Here is a 23,905-nt window from a genome sequence, read left to right as displayed (position 1 = left end):
CACAGTTCAACATAAACTTGAAAAATGCTTTAATTTTTCTTCCTTATTGCCTAATCTGTTGTTTAATGCTTTATTGGAAACTTTCATTTACTGGTGTATGCTCTATATCTGTATTACTCATCAGTATAGAATCATTGCAAAGGATTTGTTGGATGATACTCCCAATGGTCACTGTCTTCTATGGTTAAATGGTCATTATCAGTCTCTCTGGGGGAAAGTTCTAGTAACTGAACCCCAAATAGATCAGGTACTGTGCTAGGTCCTGTCATAAAGCTCACCTTATTTAACCCTCCCAGGGAGGTAGAGATTGTGAATTCTCACTTATAGATGAAAAAGAGTAAGAGAGAGATTCCTTACCTTACTCAAAGTCCTGAGCTAATAATAATAAGGGCTGATATTTGAAGAGTAGACAGTTTAGCTCCATGGTTCTTTATTTTTCCTTTCCTGCTCTCTTTGTCAAATTCTCCAAAACATGCTTTAAGAGTTAAATCAAGAAGACTCTCTATTCTTATACATTGTGGATATTTCCTCTGAGAAACAATAATTCAAAGTATTCGAGGTATTTTCAGACAAAAAAAGGACTCAGGGCAAATGCACTAAACTGCCCTTTCTCTTGGATGGGTCAAACTGAGCTAGCTAGGATGCTAGTCTCTTATATCATGTGAACCCAGTGGGACCAGAATGCAGGGCTGTACAATAGAGGCTACAAGCCAATGGTCAATTCATCTGCACATGTGCTTCCCTAGACCCAGAGTGTATTTAAAAACGCACCAAATCCATAGATTTCACATAAAAATTTATATTTTATGGCAATCAGAGGGTCCCCTCAATCTTAAGCCCACCTTTATGGCAGCTTTCAGTAAAAGCTTAATAGTCTCAATTCCTTTTGATGAGCCATGGGCTCTTGAGTTCCTTACCACCCTCTATGATATCTGTAACTAAGGCCACTGCAGCTATAATTTTTCATTATGTTTATGTTACTGTTTTTTCTTATGTAGAGAAATATTTCTCCAAATCTTGCCTCTTTTGACAATTTGAATGATTAGTCTCAAGTCCTCACCCTTCCTTGTATCTGCCCCTTTAAAATGTTCTTTTCATGGGTAGAGTGTACTTCCCTAATCCCTGCTTATTTGCTCAGCCACGTGCCTTGCTTTGGCCAGTGAGGTGGGATGAAAATCACAGTGTTATTTTAAGTCTAGGTCTTATGAGACCTTGCAAGTTTTTGCTTACTCTCTTGTGCCTCTGTTACTGTCATCATAAGAGTTTCCCCTGGGTGACTCCCTTCAGCCTGAGTCTCAGAATAAACATATGTGGAAGGGAGATGCCCTAGAGACTCACAGACTTGCAGAAATAGGAATGCTCATTCAAACCCACCGTGGAGAAGCTGGGCCATTTAGTCAATCTGAAAAATCTGTGACAATAACTACTGATGCTTTAAAGCCACTGAGTTTTGGGATGATTTGCTACATAGCATTATTATGTCAATTGCTAACTGATACATCTCTACCAAAAATTTAGATTAAGACAGGCTGAAAGAATGAGACATCATAATTTTTTCTTACATGCAAACCTGTTTCTTATTTGTGCTAATAGCCTAGACCTTGAAGGCATCTGAGTTTGCAATTCTTGCCATAAAACTATAAACCTAAGAACTAAAGAAAGTGGGGTTTGTGAAATGTTTCTTAGCATGACTGTATATCTAGATTGGACTGAAATGGCCCAGTTTTTGCCCATTGCTATTATGTCCTGGTTTGAATACATTCAACTTTGTCTCCAATTTTCATAACTAGTTGAATCTCTTCAATCTCTCTTTTATAACCTCATCCAACAGCTATTATTATTGCAGAAAATACTCTACCTGAGATTTTTCTGGATATGATACCTATTTGGTTGATCAAAATCAGTAAGTCATAATGTGAAACCCTTACAAAAAACTAGTATAGAATAATTCAAATTTAGTAGATGTCCATCCCACATCTACTAACCAATCAATCAACCAACCAACTGTCCAACTAACCAAAAAATGATCCCAGCTCACAGACACCTATTAAAAGGGTTAAGAAGCTAACTCATAAACAGGAAATACTTAAAACAACAGTAATATTAAAAAAATCAAGTGCCCCAAGAATGGAAAGTTCTGTCTTCAGAAGGCAGTAATTACTGCATCTGAGTACATCTGCTTAACAATCCAAGAAAGTGGGAGTTTCACTCTCTATTAACCTTAACCAGAGACATTTTCATCAAAATTAATTGTGATTACTTTTTATTGCATTTCAAATGCTATCCTTTATTTGGGGTGGTCAGGAATGCAACTAAGCAATTCCAGACCATTCTGTCTTTTATGAATAGGTCTATGAGGTAGTTATCAAGAGGCCCCTTATAAAAATATTGCTATGCAAAAAATTCATGAGTCAAAACAAGACATTAATTTCCATAACTAGATGTGTCCTTAGAAATGACTATATATAGCAAGTCTGATGCTCAACGCATATCAAGTAGAACTGTATAAATGCCCACACATATCATAGACAACAATTTCACAAAATGTTCCTTTTATCTTTTCCTTGTTATCATAATAATAATTAATCATTAATACTTATTGTGAGCATAACTTGTGCCAAGTAAAATTCTAAATTCTTTATAGGTATTGCCTTTAATTCTCAGAGCAACCCTGGAGTAGATACAATTATTATTATTCCCATTTCACAGATGAGGAAATTGAAATGAGGGAGAGTAAGTCACCTGCCCAAGAACATTCAGCTAGTAAATTCTGAAGCTTGGAATGAATGCTGGGCATTCTAGCTCCAGAGTCAGTTAAGGAAAGATGGTAACACTCACCTCATTGAAAACTACCACCACAATCAATTGGTCTGTAATGTTTTGTGCCCTGACTGTACTTTGCTCTACATAGACTCTATACCTTTGCTGACAGTTTTCGTGCCTGGAGTGCCTTCACTACTGCTGAGTCCCTCTCATCTCAGACTCATTTAGCTGTCATCCTGTCTGCTCCATGAAGTCTCTCTGCCACTCCAGTTTTCTTGTCATCTTCTCTTAGAACTCTTCTCCAGAACTCACCATCCAAAGATGGTCAGATCTAAGTTTGAGTCCTGGCTCTGCCACTTACTAGCTAAGTAATTTTGGGCAAGTTATGTAACCTCTCAGAGCCTCCTCCTTCTTGTACATCAAATGAGATAATAGCTTGTCTATCCATTACCCATATGATGGCTGTAATGGATCTCTATGGTTTTACCATCCAGCATCCCTTCTAGTAACACACTCCTTTTTTTCTTGTGTGAGGTCACCTGTTACCACTCTCAGCCCATAGGATTCGGGTGTGGCTAACTGCTATCCCCTAGGCTCCAGGTGATCACATCCTGGCCTGGCCAATATATGCATTCATACAGGTCTGAACTTTTGCTAGAATCATCAGGAAAGAACCTCTCTCCTCTCCACGTATGACTGCACTCACAGTGGAGGCTGGCTGCTGGTGGTCAGGTTTGGCATCACTGTGGACAGCTTTCCTAAGAATCAAGACAACAAGGAGCAGAGTGTACCTATGAGTAGGATGGAGACAGATCCCTAATGCCTGGACCTGAGTGTTGGAATATCTGAGTGTAGTCAGGCCTGAAGTCTACCATGGCCTTTTCAGTTAATTGATTTCCCTTTTTGCTTACTACAGATTAAATTGTGTTCCTATCAATTGCAATCAAGAGTCCCAACTAACTCAACTCATATTGGAATTAAATAGGTGCTGGAGCGCCTGGGTGCCTCTCAGTTAAGTGTCTGTCTTCAGCTCAGGTCATGATCCCGGGGTCCTGGGATCGAGTCCCACATTGGGCTCCCTGTTCAGTGAGGAGTCTGTTTCTCCCTCTTCCTCTGCCCCTCACCTCCAGTTATATACACACTCTTGCTCTCTCTCTCAAATAAATAAATAAATAAATAAATAAAATCTTTTTTAAAAAAAGAATTAAATAGGTGCTGTAAAGTACATAGCCTAATACCCACCATACTGAAAAGTTCAATAAATGATAGCTACTACTGCAGTTGTTCCTCTACATTAGTTTCTTGAAGGCAGGGAGACCCAGAATCAGGTAGCTCTCTACTTTTTACTAGCATGTCACATCATAACTTTTCTGAGACTCCAATTTTACCAAATGTAAAATCACCAACATTGTGGTAAGAAACAAATGAGAATATATGCTTGGCAAGGCAATAAAATGTTCTACAAATTTTAGTTCTCATGATCTCACTCTGTAGGCTCCAATCTAACATCTCCTACGACTGGTGGGGAAACTAAGACCCAAATCCTAGGACAAGAACACTGAGAAAGCTGTGGATTCAAATAAGCTACCAGTCCATGCTAAGGGGTTGCCACGCCTGAACAAAGGACCTGATGGTACTACTGTGCTAACCAAATCAGACAGGCATGCAAAGGGGCTTGACTGAAATCATTAAGGCACCTCCAAGACACAGAGACAAAAAGAAACTAATATTGACTAAGTAACTTCCATGTGCCATGCTCTGTGTAAGACATTTCCTTTTATTTCATACTCTAGAATAATTATTTATTTCTCTTTTGGTCAATTAAAAAGATGAACTGTGAGTACATATTGAAACTATCTAACTTCTTCTATCTCCAAGGAGGAAACCTAATATATAACTGGAGAAAGACACTAATTAATAAGCAAAATTTAACATGAACTCTGGCCAAGTTGAACTTGAACTGCTCTGTTTAAAGGCACACTGGAATAAATAAAGGAACTTCAAAGCAAATGCCCTGTTTTAGCTTGAATGTTTTATTGAGCACATGGGGAGAGCTCCTTTGCCAAAAATAGGGATGTTAATGAGGAAAAATTGGTGTTTTCAGTCAGCCAGTTGGTTTCTGAGATAGGTCTGTCCATTCAGTGATAACTATATTCCACAGAAAAGACAGAATAATGATGTCTCAGAGCCTCAGAGTTTTGAGTAAAACAAAACCAGTTTTGTAAACTATCTGAGATCAACTTAATGCATCCTTTTTCAAATAGCTTCTGTGATAATACACATATATTTCCTTTCTACTAACGCCAAAACCATTGAAATATAATTCTAAAAGGGGGATATGTCTACGTTTTAAGCTTTTTGCCAACTATATAAACACAGCCCTTACCTTTTCAAGTGAGGTATAAAAACCAATGGACTCTGTACAGCATTAAAGTTTCCACCATAATCAGCTCTTCTCGGGCACCATTCTGAAAATGATTCTCCACAGTTGTAAAGACCTTTTGGGTTCTCTAGGAGTACACTGTTAGTGCTGGACTCAGAGCTAAGGCAAGTCTCCCATTTCTGTGCATATTTTCTCACAGTAATGGGTACCTGTTAGAGAGAGTCAATCTCCAATTATTTAGGTTTTAAAAGGAGAAGCCTGAGCTCACCTGCAAGTGCTGTGAGTTGTCAGCCATGCTATCTTCTCGCCTGCGGACTTCTTCCAGTAACTGGGCATTTTTTTTCTTTTCCAACTGTTGATTGTGCTTGAGGTTGGCCACCTTCTTATTCTGATCCTTCATATGCCTGAGAAAAGTCAGCAGAGTGTGGTTAAATTCAACCACTGGAAGATCATATGTTATCTTAGAAATACTAAGTATAGAATATATTGATATGGATTCAGGAAAAGTTGAAACTTCAGAATATTCCATTAATTCAATCACAAGTATGCAGTGAGCAACCAATTAATGCCAAGTGCCAGGATGGCACTGGGGCTGCCATGGTGAATGAGATACGTATAGTCTTCAACCAACTCATGGAGCTTAAATGTCAGTGGGAGACACAGACCAGGACCAAGGAGACACAATTTAGGCTTCCTAAAGGAGAGGAAATAAATTGCATGCTGTGAAAGATGATGATGCACATTGCATTTCTGGACAGGCATGGGGTAGGAAGATGATTTTAGGCACAGTGGCCTGGAAACCGCCCTAAGGAGGTGAGACAGTGGGTAAGACTCCAAGGAGCCAGCCAAGAATTGCCAGTGGAAGTGTCCCCCAAGAGGAGGGAACAGCAAGTAGAATTCCCAAGGTAAAAAATGACCAACTACTTCCAGGAACTGGAAGGCTGCCGAGAGGCTAGCCCAGGGAGAGAGGGAAGAGAACCCCCTCTTCCTGGGAACCTGGGACTGCAAAGGTAGGTGGGACTTAGGGAACACAAGGCCCCTGGTCTGTGACGGGGCATTTATTTTCTTCTAAGTGGTTGCTCTTATAATTATTATTATTCTTTTGGATCATGTTCCTATTCTGAGATCATAATCCATTACTTTGATTTTAAAATAACAATTACAAGGCTCCAATCAAATACATTGTCATCACTTAGCTCAAACAGAATAACACTTTGGCTAATCATCATGTTAAAGCCCTGGTGCTTGCAATAAAAGTTCTTAATGAATCTACAGGATGTCAAAGTGCAAAATCATAAAGTGATCAAGTGAGAAAAAGACTAAGGACAAAGGATGGGTTAAAAGAGTGGGGGGAGGTGTGCTAGGCTTAATGTGGACTATTTCACCAGCAGCGTTTAGCAAAACATTCCACAGATTTAGGCAACCATGTCCCTGGCAGCTGGTATAAATCTAATCTCACACATGAGAAGGCAAAAGGGCAGTACAGAGAGAGGGCTTGAGAGCACTGATTCCAAAAGAGGAAGACCTCAGAGTAGAATCTTTTGGGATCCTTCCTGAATCCTCCCAGCCCCTCCAGGCATTGCTAAGTCAGTCACTATCATGGAGTCCTGACTCCCAAAGCAAGTGAGAATCACTGCTCTCACGGAAACATGTACAAGATAAGAAATAGATGATATGCAGCAAACATGTCGAATTGAAACAATTGCTAATCAAATGGAAGCCACTCTGAAGAAGAAAAAACTTCTATTTCTAATCCTCATAAAATTATATACTCTGCTACTCCCTCTCTTTCCAAGAAAATAAAGTTCAAGAGAACTTATTAAGCTGAATGATCTTCTATCAGAAATCCTGCTGATGAAAATATTCTGAACATGTTGGTCCTTATGAAAACTTACAGTACTGGCTGAAGCAGTGATTTAACAATTCCTGGTGACACTTATTAACAGGAATGTGGTGAGAGAGAACAGCCATCTACTTGGTCAACATTTAGATTGGATAATTTTTGTCTGACATTTCCTTGTTTTTACCCAATACAGTAATACACACATATAAAACTACCAACTCAAGTCTACATGCGAATCTTCTTTTAGAAAATTACCTTTTGGTTACTACAAAGATATTGAGAACAACTTCTCGCTTCCTAATTGAACAAGGATATAGTATTTCCAAAACTCATACTAACCAAAGGCAAGCACACTTTCCAGCTCAGGAAATAAGGTCCATGCCCAAAAATAGCATGTGATGGAGAGGTCAGTGTTATTAGTGATTAAGTAGAGGACATTTTTATAAAGAAATGCTTTTTATAACTTTGAAGCAGACACTTACACAAAACCAACTACTAAACATTTTTTTTCTCCAAGCACCACTGAAAAAGAAAATAGATTATTATTGCAAATATCATTTGCATAAAGAACTCCCACAAAGTTCTTGGTGCAGTATGAACATACATAGATCTTACTTTCAGGGATACTGCAGTGTTTTTTACAATCCAAAAATTATAAAATAAACCTCTAATTCCATGCATCCCGTAAAGCTTCTCTGAATTAAGAATGAGTGGCTAGGAATAATGAAAAACTGAAGTCCGGACATTGTGACAGAGGCCTATTCTCAGTATTCTCCAACCATTCCTTCAAGTGTTGCCTGACATAGGACGCATGATTGGAAAAGAAAAGCTGGGATTTGAATGGCACTGCTTAGAACTGCCAATTAGGTGGATGCAGAGCAAGGTGATGAAAATGATCATTTTGTCTTTGTACACATGAATATCAATAGATACCTAGAAAGTATACACACTCCCTTACAGGAGTGCTAGGTTTTCAAATATAATTCTAGCAGCAGAAATATATTTCCTTCTTCTAGTAAAAGCTTACTTGAAAGCCAAAAAAAGACAAGGATTGTACTGGCAAAGGTAGGAAAGAGGTAAGGGGTAGGAGAGACAGGTAAAGAAGTCATGAAATTTAAAAATATGAGATCCCCTGATCAAGAGAAAATACCCCCACAGAAGCTCACTAGACACTTCTTGAAGGAATGGTCACTGTGATTTTTGCTAGTAATAACTTCAACTCCAGGAATAAAATCTCTGGTGATCTATCACTCCCTGCCTCTCCTCCCACCTGCAGAAGTAAACCACATGCATAAATAAATGGGGCTAACTCAGAACAGCTCTCAATGGTACTAAACTCAGGAAAGTAGAACCCCTGGGGGTGCAGAATGCAAAGCCCTCTGGCAACATGGCCTCAAAAGAGAGTATCATTGATAACCATTTCCCAAATTCCCACCCACTAGGCAACTCAGATTCTAAAGCTCTGCCAGAAAAAGACCTGCTCCATGTTCATAAATAAAGTTGACTTGGGGCAAACTTTTTTCTCCAGGAAAACAAAAATTTTAAGAAGGCCATTATGGAGGGAGGCAGATGGAGATTAGCTGGAGAGTAGAGTGGCAAGGTCAGTTTTCATCATTCAATTTAAATTGGCTAGTTGCATAAAGCAAGTCATGTCACTTTTCAAAACTCAGCCATCATTAAGGAACTTCGATTAAATAAAAAAAATTCCATTAGATATCAAGATCAACGATGGCATCTATATTAGGAATGAATGTCAGGACAGAATCCTGCTATTCACTAGAACAGTCTATCAAATTAAAATTAAAATTAGAAAATGTTCCCTAATTTGCTGATTGAGAGATTATTAGGCTTTGGGGCCTCTACAATTATATAGCTGGGAGGGAGTGTGGAGCAGGGAGTACATATGTTTCTCTAAGTGCATGTGTATATTGTATATACAGGAGAAAATCAAAACTTCTCTCTTTTTTTTTTTAAATCTCAGCAGAAAAAGATGCCACTTTTTACCTATCTGCTCTCAAAAACGTTAAAAGATTAATAATCTCCATTGTGAGAGAAGGCCAGAATCTAAATCTCTTATATGCAGTCAGAAAGAATATAATTGACAAAAATTGGTTGCAAAATTATAAACCGATTTGGCAGTATCCACCAAAGTGTCCATACCTTTTGCCCAAGCAAATACACTTCTAGGAAAGTAGCCTAAAAAAATGCTTGCAGCATATGCATGAATATTTATATACAAAATTTTCACTACAGCACTATCAAAGTGAAAATTTGGTAACTGCCAAATTCTCCATCAGAAGGAGACTGGCTGAAGAAATCAACTGCATGCATACTCTGATACTACAAGCTAGCTAAGAAGATTAAGGCAAAACATGGAAAGCCCTTCAAGACATATCATTAATTGAAAAAGAAAGCAGGTAGCAGAATAATATATATATGTCTGATCTTATTTATGTTAAAATATTAAAGCCTGTCCTTGCATGGAGCCTGCTTCTCTCTCTGCCTGTGTCTCTGCCTCTCTCTCTCTCTCTCTCTCTCTCTATGTCTCTCATGAATAAATAAATAAAATCTTAAAAATATATATTAAAGTCTGTTTGGATACACACACACACACACACACACACACACACACACACACATCCTATTGAAATGGAAACTGATGGAAACCTCACACCAGTCTGTAAACAGTGGTTACCACTGAGGAAGGGAATGAATAAGGGAAGAAGGGGGAGTTTTCATGTGATACTGTATGCATTTGTGTGTCTGTGCAAGTGAGGTATAAATATATACAAGAAAATGCACAGATATTAAGTGTAAATATCAATGATTTTGACCAATTAAAATATAGACCATTGCCACCACCCAGGCACATGTCCCTGTCCCCTGACAGGAAGTAATTGTTAACCCAACTTTTTATCTCCATGGATTTGATTTATCTATTCTTGCATTTCATATACATGGAATCACATAGTACATGCCCTTTTGTGTCTGATTTCTTTGACTCAGTATAAAGTTTTTGAGACTCATTTATATTGTTCTTAAGTTCTATCTTATTGCTGAAGTCAAGTGGTATTCCATTATATGAATATACTACAGCTTGATTAGTCTGTTTTATATTTGGGCCGTTTCCAATTTTTTACTGTTAAGAATAAGGTAATGTAAGACAAAATCAGAGAGGGAGACAAGCCATAATAGGCTCTTAACTATGAGAAACAAACTAAGGGTGGGTGGAAGGGAGGTTAGATGGGGGAACAGAGTAACTGGGTGGTGGGCATTAGGAGGGCACGTGATATAATGAACACTGGGTGTTATATGCAACTGATGAATTACTAAACTCTACCTCTGAAATTAATAATATACTATATGTTAATTAAGTGAATTCAAATAAAATAAAATTAGAAAAAAGAATAAGGTTGCAATGAACATTCTTGTATCAATATTTTAATGGATATCTGTTTTCTTATATCTTGGTTAAATAACCAGATGTAGGTACAACCGGGAGTGTAAATGGTATAACCCCCATGGAAAACAATTACAGGTTATAAGAATCTTCCAGGAACCACTGAAGGATAGAAAATAGTGGCATAAACTCCGGAGCCAGGCTCCTTGGGCTCTATCGGAAGTCCACCATTTTCTATCTGTATGATCATGGGCAAGTTTCTTAACATCTCTGTACCTCAGCTTCTTCATATATAAAATGGAAATGATTCTGTCTAATCCATAGGGTTATTGTGAAGAGTTGATATATTAGTACAAGTAAAATGCCTAGAATAGATTCCAGCATGTTCCCTCTCTGTTTCATTCTTAGCTCACAATATAAATGTGATCATGTAGTATATAATGTTATGAATACGTATTTAGTGTCTTGCTTCCCACACCAGCAGCAGGTATTCAAAATGCCTCAAACAATGGACTTTGGAATGCATTATCAAACCCTTTGTGTCGCATATTTAGCTTCCAGTATGCTTTTCTTAATAATAAGATGAGTTGCATTCCATTAGTCCATCCTAATGGAAGTGTTGCAAGAAGGTCACGACAAGCATGGGTAAGTGAGCTGGGATCCTACAGTGACCGCACAAGTAGATGGGTCACACACACAAAATGGAAGCTGACAATGAGTATTGCGTGCAGAATTTCCAATAATAAAGGTTTTTACTTTTAACCACTGGGATGATTTCACTTTTTTAAGGCTTGTAAATACCATTCAGTATTCCAGCATACCTATAAATTGTAGAAAGCTGCATAACTATTCTAAAGATACTTTTATAGCACATACAAGTGTGCTAAGTGTCACAAGCATGGTATTTCTTCCTGCAAGAGAAAATATCTGGCCAGCTGTGGTTACTTGAATCCAGCTCTCCTCTCAGCAAAGAGCAATAAGTAGGGCCAAAGTCTCAGGACTTAGCTCCAACACAATTTAGGATTTAATTCTACCCCAAACTCTCTTCTAGAGCCCATATGCACTCTCCTTGCTTTCAACTGTTTATTTTTCCACCCAAGCTGGGAAAACCTAGCAAGCAAGTCACACAGCAGAAACTAGTCACAATCAGCAAGAGAAGGGTTTGTTTTTCTTGTAGATACTTCACTCTGGTGAAGTTCTGAAGGGCTGGCTACCTTTATTCTCCACTATTCTGGCCCTGAAGAACCTCCTCCCCCTATAGAGCATCATACTAAATATAAATGGAACCCAATGGCTGAAAGCCTATGCTGAAGAGTAGATGGGGGCTCCTCCTATGGAATACCTCAGGGAGAAAGCCAGGTGTTCTCTGATGCCCCTTGTCCTCCTCCCAATGCATTTAATAGGACTGGCATGCACCCACAGGAAACTCAAAGGGAAATAGGAAAAGGCTGGCCTGTTCTTCACCCACCTCAGGACTTTATATTCAATAGAGGGGCACCTAATAACAAGACACTCTGCCTGGAGAGCAGACCATACACACAAGGGTCACATAACTAACAAGCCTGGCTCCCATTTACTATTCATCAAATACATTTCTTATTGCTTGGCCTTTCATCTATGTCTGGTGACCCAGAGAGCACAGACTGGTCATGTAGGTCTGAAAATGATAGCCCAGGAATGATTATTTTTCTCATTGTTAAGCAATAAATGTATTGTAATATTGTACATCCCCTCACTGTAGACTGGACTATATGCTCAGGTTTCTCAGCCCATATGGTCAAAGTTGGCAGCAGGAGTTCACCACCAGGAGAACCGAAAACAGGGTCCCTTGTCATCTCGACCTGCCTGGTAAGGGTCCTCTACTGTAGTACACCATGGCTCCACCTATCCTTTGGTGCTTTGATGCCCTGCTAAAAGCTGACAGTACAGAAAGGCAGATAAGGAAACAGAGTGGACAGACCCCTTCTCTCTCTCACTCCTACTACCACAACACCTCAAGTCACCATCAATTTCTGCCTGGTCCATGATACTTTTCTCTCCTCACCAAGCTCCTGCTCCTGCTCTGCTGCCCGTTTTAAGCCACTCTCCACACAGCAGCAAGAATGAGTGTTTCAGAACAAGTGAATTCATGTGCTTGTTGGTGTATAACTCTCCAAGAGTTTTCCATTTCCTAGAGAAGAGAGTTGTACATCTGTGGACCTCAGCAGCTGCCTCCCAAACCATTTTCACCTTTACCCCCAGAATCCAAAATCCAGTCTTCTTTCTTTCCTCTCTGTCTGCCCACCCTCCCCTTTCCTCTCACAGACACTGCTCCTTCTACATGACTGACTTTGACCTTTCAGGTCTCAGCTTAAATGTCACCTCTTCAAAGGTAGCTTTTCTGGGCATCAAATCAAACAATACCCCCTCCCTCTCACCAAAACTGCTATGGCCACATCCATGCACTTTCTCCATTGCACACACCACAACTTGTAATGATATCTTTATTTGCATTTTTAATTGATTACAGGCTATTGCACCACCAGATAGGCATTACTGCCAGAACAGGGCCCAATCTTGGAGTATTCACAAGACTGAAGGAAAAACTTCTAACCACATCCTCTCTGGCCCACACTACATCACCTCCGAGTTGTGTGAGGATGCCAGCTCCAACTGGTCCCCCTAATTCAATCTCCGCAGGACAGGGGACAAACTGTCTGGTACACAAACAGCATCATATTTCTCTGCTGCTTAGAACTTCTCACTGGATTTCCACTACCTGAGGAAAAGGCCATGCTTCTTCCCTTTATTCCTACCAGGTCTACCTCTTGCCTCTCAAAGTCTTATCTCAACCTACTCCCCACAGTCACACTGGCCTTCCATTTGCACCCTCAATACACCAAATCCTGCCACCCTGAGGGCCCTTGCACAGTGCTTTCCTCTTCTAGAAAGCTCTTCACCACACTCCCATCTCAGCCCTTTCATCACAGACAATTCACATGCATCCCTCTTAGGACATTGTCCTAGAAGTCTTGGTTAATCTAGAAAGTTGGATCCCCATGTTATAAAAACCCAAATTATGCTGTGCTTGAAACACATTTCTGATCCTTTAATTTCCTCCTTGTTCTGCTATAAGCACCCCCTGTACAGTGATCACAACTATCTGTTCTCTAAGAATTAAGCACAATGCCTACTCCCACTATTACCAATAGATTTCTGCTGAATTGAATTTAATTCTAAAACCTGCTGCTGTTTAGTCAAAAGATGAAACAGTCCCCTTTGTGTTGACTAGGTGTTTTGTGTGAACCCATAAATCTATTTAGGAATATGTATTTAGGGATTTACAGGAGTTAAGATTGCCCTCTTATATTTGTTTTAAGAAAGGCACTTTCTATTAAAGAAGAATTCAATCTTATATAAAGAATATGGCTTATTGTCAATGAAATGGTACCAGTCAAAGTAAAAAGGAGTAAGACTGGATTGCTGATGAATACAACTGGGTATTACTAGCTGGTGCCAGCACAATAACAACTCAGAGTTCTCATTCCTATAAAAGTCTTTTTTTTTTTTTTTTTTAATTCAGACAGAGAGAGAGAGAGAGGCAGAGACACAGGCAGAGGGAGAAGCAGGCTCCATGCAGGAAGCCTGACGTGGGACTCGATCCTGGGTCTTCAGGATCACACCCTGGGCTGCAGGCGGCGATAAACCGCTGCACCACTGGGGCTGCCCTATAAAGGTCATTTTTAATATTACACTGAATATCTATAAGATGGCACCTAAAAGAAACCCAGGATCACTTTCCTAATTTAACTCATATTCAATAGATGGTTTTTAAAGTCTACATGGTTCACAGTAGACTGATATTTTCTCATCTATGCTGCTGAGAAAGCTTTCTGACATCTAAAAACAAGGATCAGCAAACTTCTTCTATAAAGGTATAGCTAGTAAATATCTTAGGCTTTGGGAATCATATGGTCTCTGCAGAAATTATTCAACTTTGCCTCAACTTTGTCATTGCACCATGAAAGCCTAAGCATGCTACAAAAATGTGCATGGCTGTGTTCCAATAAAACCTTATTTACATGAACAGGTGGGCAGGCTGGATTTGGCCCATAGGCCAGAGTTTCCTGAATGCTGGTCTAGACACATTCTAATACTGCTATGTAGCAATGATAACTACAGACAGCAAATGTTCACATCACATGATGTGCTCTAAGCATCTTACGTTTATTAGCTCACTTAATTCTCACAACAACCCTATAAGGAAGGTCCTTTGATTATTTTGCCTACCAATGAGGAAACTGCCAAAAGTTACAGCACAAGTGAGTGCAGAGGCAGGATTCTCAGTCTGGCTCCAGCGGCCACACCCAAGCCATTAACCTCTGTCCTGTGCCACCTAACTGTGGAGAATATTGCATAGCTCCTTCATACCACTCTCACTTTCTCTTCTCCCATGCTTACCTAGAAAGGTCTAGGGAACAGCAATGAAAATTCTCAGGATATAATCTCTGTAGCCCAGTCCTTTAAGGCACACCACTCCAAACTTTATAGGATGCCCTGAGCAGCAACTCAGTTGGCTATTAGAGAACTAGATACACATGAGGTAATTACCCAAGAATATTGGCTGTCCACCAGGGGAGCCTTGGAATGGAAGGTGGGAGCTTAACAGCTTCAAACTTCATGGTGGCAGCCACAGTTACTGAAATGAAGATCCAGCTATGAAGCAGAACACAAACCCAACAAGGACGCCATGCAATTTCCCTATTAATTTCCGTTCTCTGAACCCGTTAACCTCAATGTGACCACTTTTTGAACAAATTATGTGGTTTTATGGGTGAATCTACACGGAGAAATATTTAACGTATTTCATATCCTGGAACTTCACTGCATCATAATGAGTTTGGCTCTTCTTCCTGTACAGACAGATTTAATCACAGACAAAGGACTTGGAGATGATAAAATAAGTGAAGATAAAAATAAGTAGACACTCAACAAAAAGGGAAAGTAAGAGAAAAACAAAAGGGCAAGAGCAGGTAACAGATCTTAGGACAGAACTTCTAAAAATGTGGGGGCAAACCCAAGGCAGGGCTAAGACATAAGATTAAAACTGCTGCCCTGTTTCCACCTCGTATCTTCTCCTTGCACATCATTTACTTCTTCCCAAATAAAAAAAAAAAAAAAATAGAATCTAAACACTTTAAAAACAAAACATTCTTATAATTGCCACAATTCCAGGGAGTATTATATTCTTCTAAAAGCCTACGACTCCACTGTTAGACATAGGCACATTAGGGCCAATTTGGTAGGGTGTCAGTTGTATTTACAGTTTGGGGTAATATAAAAACATATGGAAACTGTGAAAATTGACCCCTGGGGGGCTAATGTTGGAGGAAACCAACATTCCACAGTCTGGCCAGAGGTTGGGGGCGATTTGCCCAGACAATATACAGCCAAAGCAACCTATGAGCACAGGGGCACTTGGTGTATGCAAGACCTATTTTTATTGCATCCAATCTGGAATTGGTCTGCTGCAGTCCAGACATAAAACAAAGCAGAGGTCTAAGAAGATAAAAATCTTATATGCTGATTTTCCAAATTAAAGTACAGAAATAGTGTGTCAGAGTCTATATGATTTCTTATCAAAAATCAATGTTAAAATATTGCTAAATAATAAAACATCTTCTACCTTTCAATATTATATTAAGTGTCAGGCACTATGCTAAAGCACTGTAAATATATAGCCTCAGTTAAACAAAACAACATCCTTACATGGAGAGTAATTTTATCCCCATTCCACAGATGAAGAAACTGAGGCTTAGAGAGGTTAACATCATACATCATACAGTTAATAAGCAGAAGACCCAGAATTTGGCGTCATTTCTATGACGCCAAAGCTCATTGGCTTATCTATTATGTCATATGGAGACAATATAATATTGTACATTATTATAAGATCTTTGCCACAAAAGTAAATGGAGCATTCTAGCCAGACATTGGCATTCTTTTTTGAGAGTTAACAATCTTTTTTCTCTTAGAGGGAAGCAAAGCACTATACACATCAATAAGAAAGTTATATTCTCTTTAGAATGCGGTCCAAGGTGTGGCTTATCAGACCATCCCCAAAATAATTCAGACTAATACTGAACAGTTTTGCATTGCTGCACAGCAACATAACACAAACTTAGTAGCCTAGAACAATGCTCATTTATTATCTTACAGCTTCTTTGAGTCAAAAACCCAGGCACAGCTTGGTCGGTCCCTGTGATCCCAGCTTTGCCAGGCTGAAATCAAGATGTTAGCCAGACTGCATTTCTTATCCATTGGCCTAACCGGGGAAGAATGTGCTTCCAGGCTCATTCAGGTTGTTGGAAGAATTCCTTGTCTTGCAGCTGAATGAATGAGGTTCCTAGGTTTTTACCAGCTATTGGCTGGAGCTGGAGACTGCTTTCAGGTTCTGGAGGCTGCTCATAGTTCCTTGCCATGTGGCCCTCTCCATTGGCAGCTCACTATATGGCTATTTGATTCCTCAAGGCCAGCAGGAAAAATCTCTCCCCAGTCTCCTAAGATTGAGTCTTATAGAATGTAATCATGGGTGTGCCACAACTACCTTTGCCCTGTGACACACTCTGTTTGAGGGAGTGGCACCTATCACCTTAGCCACATTCTATTGGCCAGATTCAAGTCATGCCCACATTCAAGTGGAGGGAACTATACAATGGAGTGAAAACCAGGGAGCAGAACAAAGACAGAATTAATTTTTATTATTTAAAATTTTTAAACCTTTATTTTATTTTGTTTGTCTTTATCTTTCAAAAATACTTCACAATACTGTCCATTTCAAACTGTTTATCTTGGTATCTACCTAACAGACCTCATTTTTCCATTTCTCAAACTTCTTCCAAACCATTTTCACCAGTGCAAACTAAGGCATTTGGAAGGCATAACTTATGGCCAATGAGGGGTTATGGAAATTTATGCATCCTTACACATTCCCAAGTATTTATCCCCATGACAACACACTGCAAAAATAAATGCCTGTTCTTTCCACTCTTCTTCTCATAACTCAAATCTCTTCTAACTCTTAGTTAAATGACAATGAATAAAACAGAATCAGTAGTGGGAGGTGGATAAAATGAAAATCAGTGAAGGATAACAAAGTGGCAGAATTATTGGCAAAGAGGATGTAAGCCACTTCCCCCCAATTATATGAGAAGACAGAACAAACCACTTCCCCCACACAACTGCCTCGAAACAATTAACCACTTTCAAAGTCTATTACTGTGATGCCACCTGTTTCAGTCCCACTTGGTGATATTTGCCTGACTCACTGGTTTACACTACTATTCTGGCAGCACTAGCTCTGGGAGATGCAGTTAATTGTTGCAAAAACAAAAACAAACAAGAAAGGGTTAGGATCAAATAAGCCTTGTGGACATAGAAAAAAAATGTGAACATGTTTCTTATACTGCAGAACTCTCCAGGGCCTTTACTATTGTGAAGTTCACTGTGAATCTCTAAAAATGGACATGATAGGATGTGTTCATTAAATTTATTTGACCCAAACCCTTCCCCCGCCCAAGAATCATCCCACTGAATTGTTGTTCTGAGATATAAAGTCCAAGGAATAATAGTATTAATCAGAGTTACTCAAATTTCAGTTGTTAGTATATCATCTCAATGATTTTTGCTATACCATGCACTACCTGTGCTACTGAATATTTTTCTTTAAATATTTTTACTATACATATCTTTTAGCCTTAGATTCTTTCTAAGCAAGAATTAATGAAATCATGTTTATATTTGATCTTCAGGTATGGATGTTCTAATACAAAAAAGCATCATTAATAAAATACATAAGTGTTCATCTATACCACCCAAAAGCATCCTAATTTTTAAACACATAACTAACAAAAACAAAGATTCCTGGATACCACCAAAGCCTTGAGTAGAAATAACAGAGACAGCATTTAAGAACAAGAAGGAACAAGAGCTGAGTCCCCATCTTCCATGCATGCCTGATGAGATAATTGCTCAGAGCAGTTCAGTGACTTGCACACAAAAACTCAGCTGGTGTGTCTAAAACTCCGGGCATCAAGGGGAAGTGCCAGGCAAGCTATGAGGTACAAGCAGTTATCTCTGAATGCCACTGAGTCCCCAAATTTCATCAATTAGAGCTGCTTAAAATGTCTCCTTTTGTTCAGTACTAAATAAAGTCACCTGGGGCACCTGCGTGGCTCAGTGGTTTGAGTGTCTGCCTTTGGCTCAGGTCATGATCCCAGGGTCCTGGGATTGAGTCCAGCATCAGGCTCCTTACAGGGAGCCTGCTTCTCCCTCTGTCTATACCTCTGCCTCTCTCTGTGTGTCTCTCATGAATGAATAAATAAAATCTTAAAAAAAAAAAGTCACCCTTTCTGCCATAGATCAGTGACTTCATTATTCCCAGGGAGGTAAAGACCACTGACCTTCACTCTCTCCTTGAGAAATTTCAGCCCTGACCAACCTGAGGATTCTGCTTATAAACAAAACAACATCCTTCCTTTGCTTTTCGCCAATGGGCCATCCAAGCCAAATCAGGACAGCCCTGAATCAGCTCTTGGTTTCAGGCTAGAAACAAAAGTAACAGTGGGACAAAATGAGCTTAAGAGTCATGACTTGGAGCCTGTTTGCATGGGTTCAAACCTCAGATCAACCATTTTTCCCTGAAGGATGTGAGAAGGGTGAATTAATTTTTTTATATCAGTTTCCTTATCTGTACAATAGGATATAAATAATAAAACAATGCTTATTAAAAGAAGAAATAAACAAGATAATACAAGAAAATTTTAATGATAAGGAAAAAAATAATAAGGGTAGTGGCTTCTGCCCTCCATGAATCCAGGCTGGATCACCGTGGGGACAAAAATCCTTTACTCAATGACAAATGGGGAAAGCTAATGGAAAGAAGACTTTTATCCCCTCAACCTCACATTCCAGGACTCCCAAAATGTCATGAAGATGGCACCTATGTGAGGTCCTGGGTTATCTAAGCTCCACAGTTAAAAGCTCAAACCTTAGGAGGCAGTGTGATAGGCTGATTGAGGTTTCTGAAGGTGATATCTGGATCACATGTCTGCCTCTGTCTCTGCCTCCACTGGTTGTGTAGCCTCCAATCTGAGGTCTGATCTAAATGGCTTTGAAAGCAATAAAGACATAAAGATGGGGCATCTCTTATTCTCCTGGGTTTGTGGAGCAAGACTTAGATCTGCTATGTAAGTTATGAAAACTTGCAGCCACCTCCCAATCATAAGATATATTTGGGCAGCTCTTATCCTTCTTGTGAATCAATGCATTCCTGTTCTCTTGATCAAGAAGATCAAGACCTTTTCTTGATCTTCTACTTCATGACAGTTACTCAAAGCAAAACAGAGAATACCAAGAGCCAGCTTAGACCTCTGTCCATTTCAAGAAGATTCAGAAAAATACAGTGAGCTCTCAGGCCTCCTCCAAAGCCTATCTGTAGACTCCTGACACCTCTCATGTTTCCCTCTTCCTGACCCAGCCTATTTCCTCAAAGGACCCAGGCTTCTACACTGGAGTCATGATAGGTTCTTTACCTGAAGGGATGCAGCAAAATCCTAAGCATCCACCAGAGTTTTTTCATGCCCTTTCTACTTTTCACCTGGATGGCCATGCTTCTGGAGCTCCCAAGGGCAGGGTGGCCCAACTTTGAGGAATTATTCCACCCAAAATCCACAGAACAGCCACCAGGACTGAGGTTCATAAGCAGGAATGCTATAGAAGGTAGAATTTTTATCCGCATCTCTCTGGACTAGACAATGTACATGTTTATTCCTCAGGACCACTGTATGGTGTAGGTGTTGTTATCCCCATTATAGACTCGAAAGATGAGGATGAGCAAGCAAGCGACTTGCTTAGAGGTACCTCCTGCACTTAGGAGGAAGCAGAGCTGGGTTCTATCCGAACCTGTTAGACTCCACAACTCAGGCCATTTTCCTAACCTATCATTGCTATTCTTGGATTTACCGCACTTGCTAATTTCTTATCGGAGCTAACCAGGATAATCCTTCCACCAAGACAAGAACGAAAACAAAAACAAAAACAACTCTACTATTATTTGGCTCTAAGGTTGTTTTCCCAAAGCTATGTTACCACAACTCCTGATCAGTGGCCCCAAGCAACTTCTCTTCTCACCAGAGAAAACTCAGCAAATATTCTGTTTCTTACATAAGAAGATACACACACAGACATACAAATATACATACACACGCATACATACATATATACACATACATATATTTAGTTCACACACATATACTACTCATCTTTATTACACACAAAACATAAATATACACATAAATATTTATATTTCTTTCACACACACACACACACACACACACACACACACACACCCCTAAGCAGTGCCTGTGAGGGCATCTCTCCTTTAGGCAAAGGCTCTATCCACTGTATAAAATAGACACCACAGGAGACCAAAAATCATCTGAGACTCTGTAAAGACAGACAGACAGACAAGAGGAAGCCTGCTCTCACATTCCTCACACAGAATTCAAGGAAACCATTTACCCAGTGAATAGCTGAGGTTTGGGGAATAGTGGAAGTTGTATAAAGTTCCTACAGGATGATGATGAATGACTCTATTAAATGTAGCCGTCATGTAATTTAGAAATGAGAAACAATTTAAACTTACATCGTATAGGCTAATTCTCCTACACTACTAGGTGATAACTCATATTAAATTTTTTTTCATTTTTATGAGAAAAATATCAATATTAATTAGATGAATATGATAAATATTTGAGATTCAAGAGAAAACAGAAGAAAAGAAATTCATGTGCAAAAACTGAATGCTTGCTCTATTAGTGTCTCAAACTCATTTTTCACTTTAGGCAATGCTTCCTATTACTAGCATGCTCATTTGCTAGTATAAATACTAAATTCCTTCTGGTTGCATCTGATAAAATGAGAATTCTTCATCATCCAAAGAAGAAATAGGAAGCAAGAAAGATTTTCCCCTTTCCCAACTGAAGAAACTGAAAGCGACTATAAATTTAATATATCCAAGTCCAGCCCATAAGAAAAGCAACATCCTATTAAAAAATAATGTGTCAAATTCTTACTAAATTTTGGTACCATTGAAGCCAAGTCCTATGTTACTTGCATTTTTAATTAAATGATTTTCTTTCCATTTGATCTTTTTTTGTAAATTACATTTTAATTTGGATCTTCTAGAAAACCAGACTATTTGACTATTTGCTTATGTCTTGAATGTAGAAAGGAAATAAAGAACTCTAGTTTTCCTGGCTGTTGGAATTTAATTTCTATATTGTTGTTTGGTAGAAACTGATTAAAAGAAAAGTGCTGGCAACACCTGGACACATGATGGTTTAAAAAAAAAAATCACAAGTTTCTCACTGGCTGAACTGTTGGGAATGGAATATTTTATGATACAGATTTACAAAACTCTATGAACTAGAAGCATTTCCTGAGCAATTAATCAAGGGGAACTTTTATGTAAAAACACATCTCGATTGAGCTATTCACAAACGATCCCACAAGCTGCAATGACTAATTGTTAAGTCTCAGACCTGGGCAGTTTGCTGAAATGCTTTTCTTCAGGCCATTAAAAATACCATGACAACATACAAATTCAACAAGAAGAATAAACTAACTACGGAAAGTTACAATTACAGAAAGGAATTATTCCAAGTATGTGACCCTTGCACAAAAAAATGATGCACGTTTATTTGATACCACAGACTCTCCTCTATTTTTTCCCTTTGATAGGTCTGTTGTAATTCCCCCTAACATTAATGAGAGATATGTGCTAAAAATGAATAGCTGCTAACTCTAGCCATCTGTGCATTCCTGGTACAAATAAAATTCAATGTCATCACTACCCTATTGGATTTCTTGGTAATGCTCTTTGCTGATAAGAACTCTGAAAAAATACCAGTGGCTTTTTTTCTTTTTCTTACTCATACAAAGCATGCCCATTCCCCTTGCTACATAAAGGAATCTATTCTACTCTGAATCCAGGCAGCCACTGAGAGGTGGGGTGAGATAAATCCCTGCTTATCAAGATAACTGTTTCCCCACTCGGTATAAATGGAGACAAAGTATAGCCAGACTCAAATGATTAAAATGGCCAAATTCTTAGCAGGTTAACTCATTACTTTTCATCCTTCTCTTGCCAGCCCTGAAAGCTAAGTAGCTGTCTTAACAGCCTGCAGCAATCACTTCCAAACAACTCTCTTGCCCTACAGCTATGCTAAAACGGAGTTAATTCATTTTCCCTTTATGAATTACTGGCTGTCAAGAATTTGAGAAAGGTCCCAGGCTTTAATGGAGACCTCTGAAAAGAGAGACCGTGTGCTGGAGAACCCAAGAAGGTACGCGAGGGAGCCAGAAAAGCAGGAAGATTGCAGAGGCCCTGGTCAGGAACTGGAATACACACACATATATGTATGTATCAGAAGAGGGGCTCAAGGGACCATCTCCGAACACAGCCAAGTTATCCTCCGTGAGAACCAGAAGCATATAGTACTATAGGCCAGGCAGCTACAGCGTCACTTCCCAGAGCAGCCAGCCAGTTGATCCTCAACAAGCCAAACCTTGTTAAGGGCCCCTTCATCCACCCTTCTGAGAGGTGTGTGTTAAATCTTGCTCCAGAAGACCCAAGGGTCTAATGATCAGGTGGGTCACTTCTTCCTCTCAAGCTGTACAGAAGGTACTTGGGATCCTCTCATGGATTTGATCATTAGATCTAGTTTTATATGACATATGATGACAGAACTGCTAAGAATATTTATTAGCTTGGCTAACAACTAAAGAAAAAAATGGTAATCACAGCTCTCTGGAGAGGCTTTTTAAATTTCATTTTATGGCACTATAAAATGAGGCCATACCCTAAGCATTTAAATGGGCAAATTATTTGGTTGGAAGTGGCTCAAATTTTGAAGTTCAGTCATATCAAAAGACAAAAGGTAAGAGAACATTCAAGGTAAAGTCCATTTCTAAGGTAGCTAAGATATCACCAAAAGAGAATAAGCATCCATTTGATATAAGTGACCATGTCTGTGTTCAAAGAATACAGTGTATATGTTTAGTATCAAGATTGTACACTTTGAAAATAGTACAAATCCATGTACTTTTCCTAAAGGCATAATTTTGTTAAATCTATCACCCTTCCAACTTACTAAAAAATATTGACTGTTGTGTTTTTAATGGAACACAGCAAATGCAAGTATAAAATTACTTGTACACAAGAGAATATAAGAAATCATATATCTAATAAAGGCCTAGTATCCATAATATATAATAACTCTTACAACTCAACAATATAAAAACTAATAACACAATTAAAAATGGGCGAAGATTCTGAATAGACATTTCTCCAAGGAGGATACGCAAATGGCCAATCAGCACATGAAAAGATGTTTATCATCACTTAGTCACTAGGGAAATGCAAATCAAAACCACACTGAGATACCACTTCATATTCCTAGGATGGCTATGATCA

General features: G+C 39.1%; 1 protein-coding gene across 25 annotated transcripts in view; it reads right to left on the bottom strand.

Annotated features, from left to right (window-relative positions):
- ERC2 (ELKS/RAB6-interacting/CAST family member 2) overlaps window positions 1–23,905 on the bottom strand; it is a 906,960-nt gene that overhangs the window by 415,959 nt on the left and 467,096 nt on the right. For all 25 annotated transcript variants that reach the window (XR_012011918.1, XR_012011916.1, XR_012011917.1 and 22 more), the window contains one exon: window positions 5,415–5,550. Coding sequence is in view for 22 of the 25 variants with exons in the window: in XM_072785816.1 (XP_072641917.1) it covers window positions 5,415–5,550 (136 nt within the window). In the remaining 3 variants the exon portion in view is untranslated. The remainder of the gene's footprint in view (window positions 1–5,414; window positions 5,551–23,905) is intronic.

This window comes from Canis lupus, chromosome 19 (genome assembly GCF_048164855.1).
Source record: "Canis lupus baileyi chromosome 19, mCanLup2.hap1, whole genome shotgun sequence".
In the NCBI taxonomy this organism is placed as follows: Eukaryota; Metazoa; Chordata; class Mammalia; order Carnivora; family Canidae; genus Canis; species Canis lupus.
This window is presented reverse-complemented; position numbering and strand designations above follow the sequence as displayed.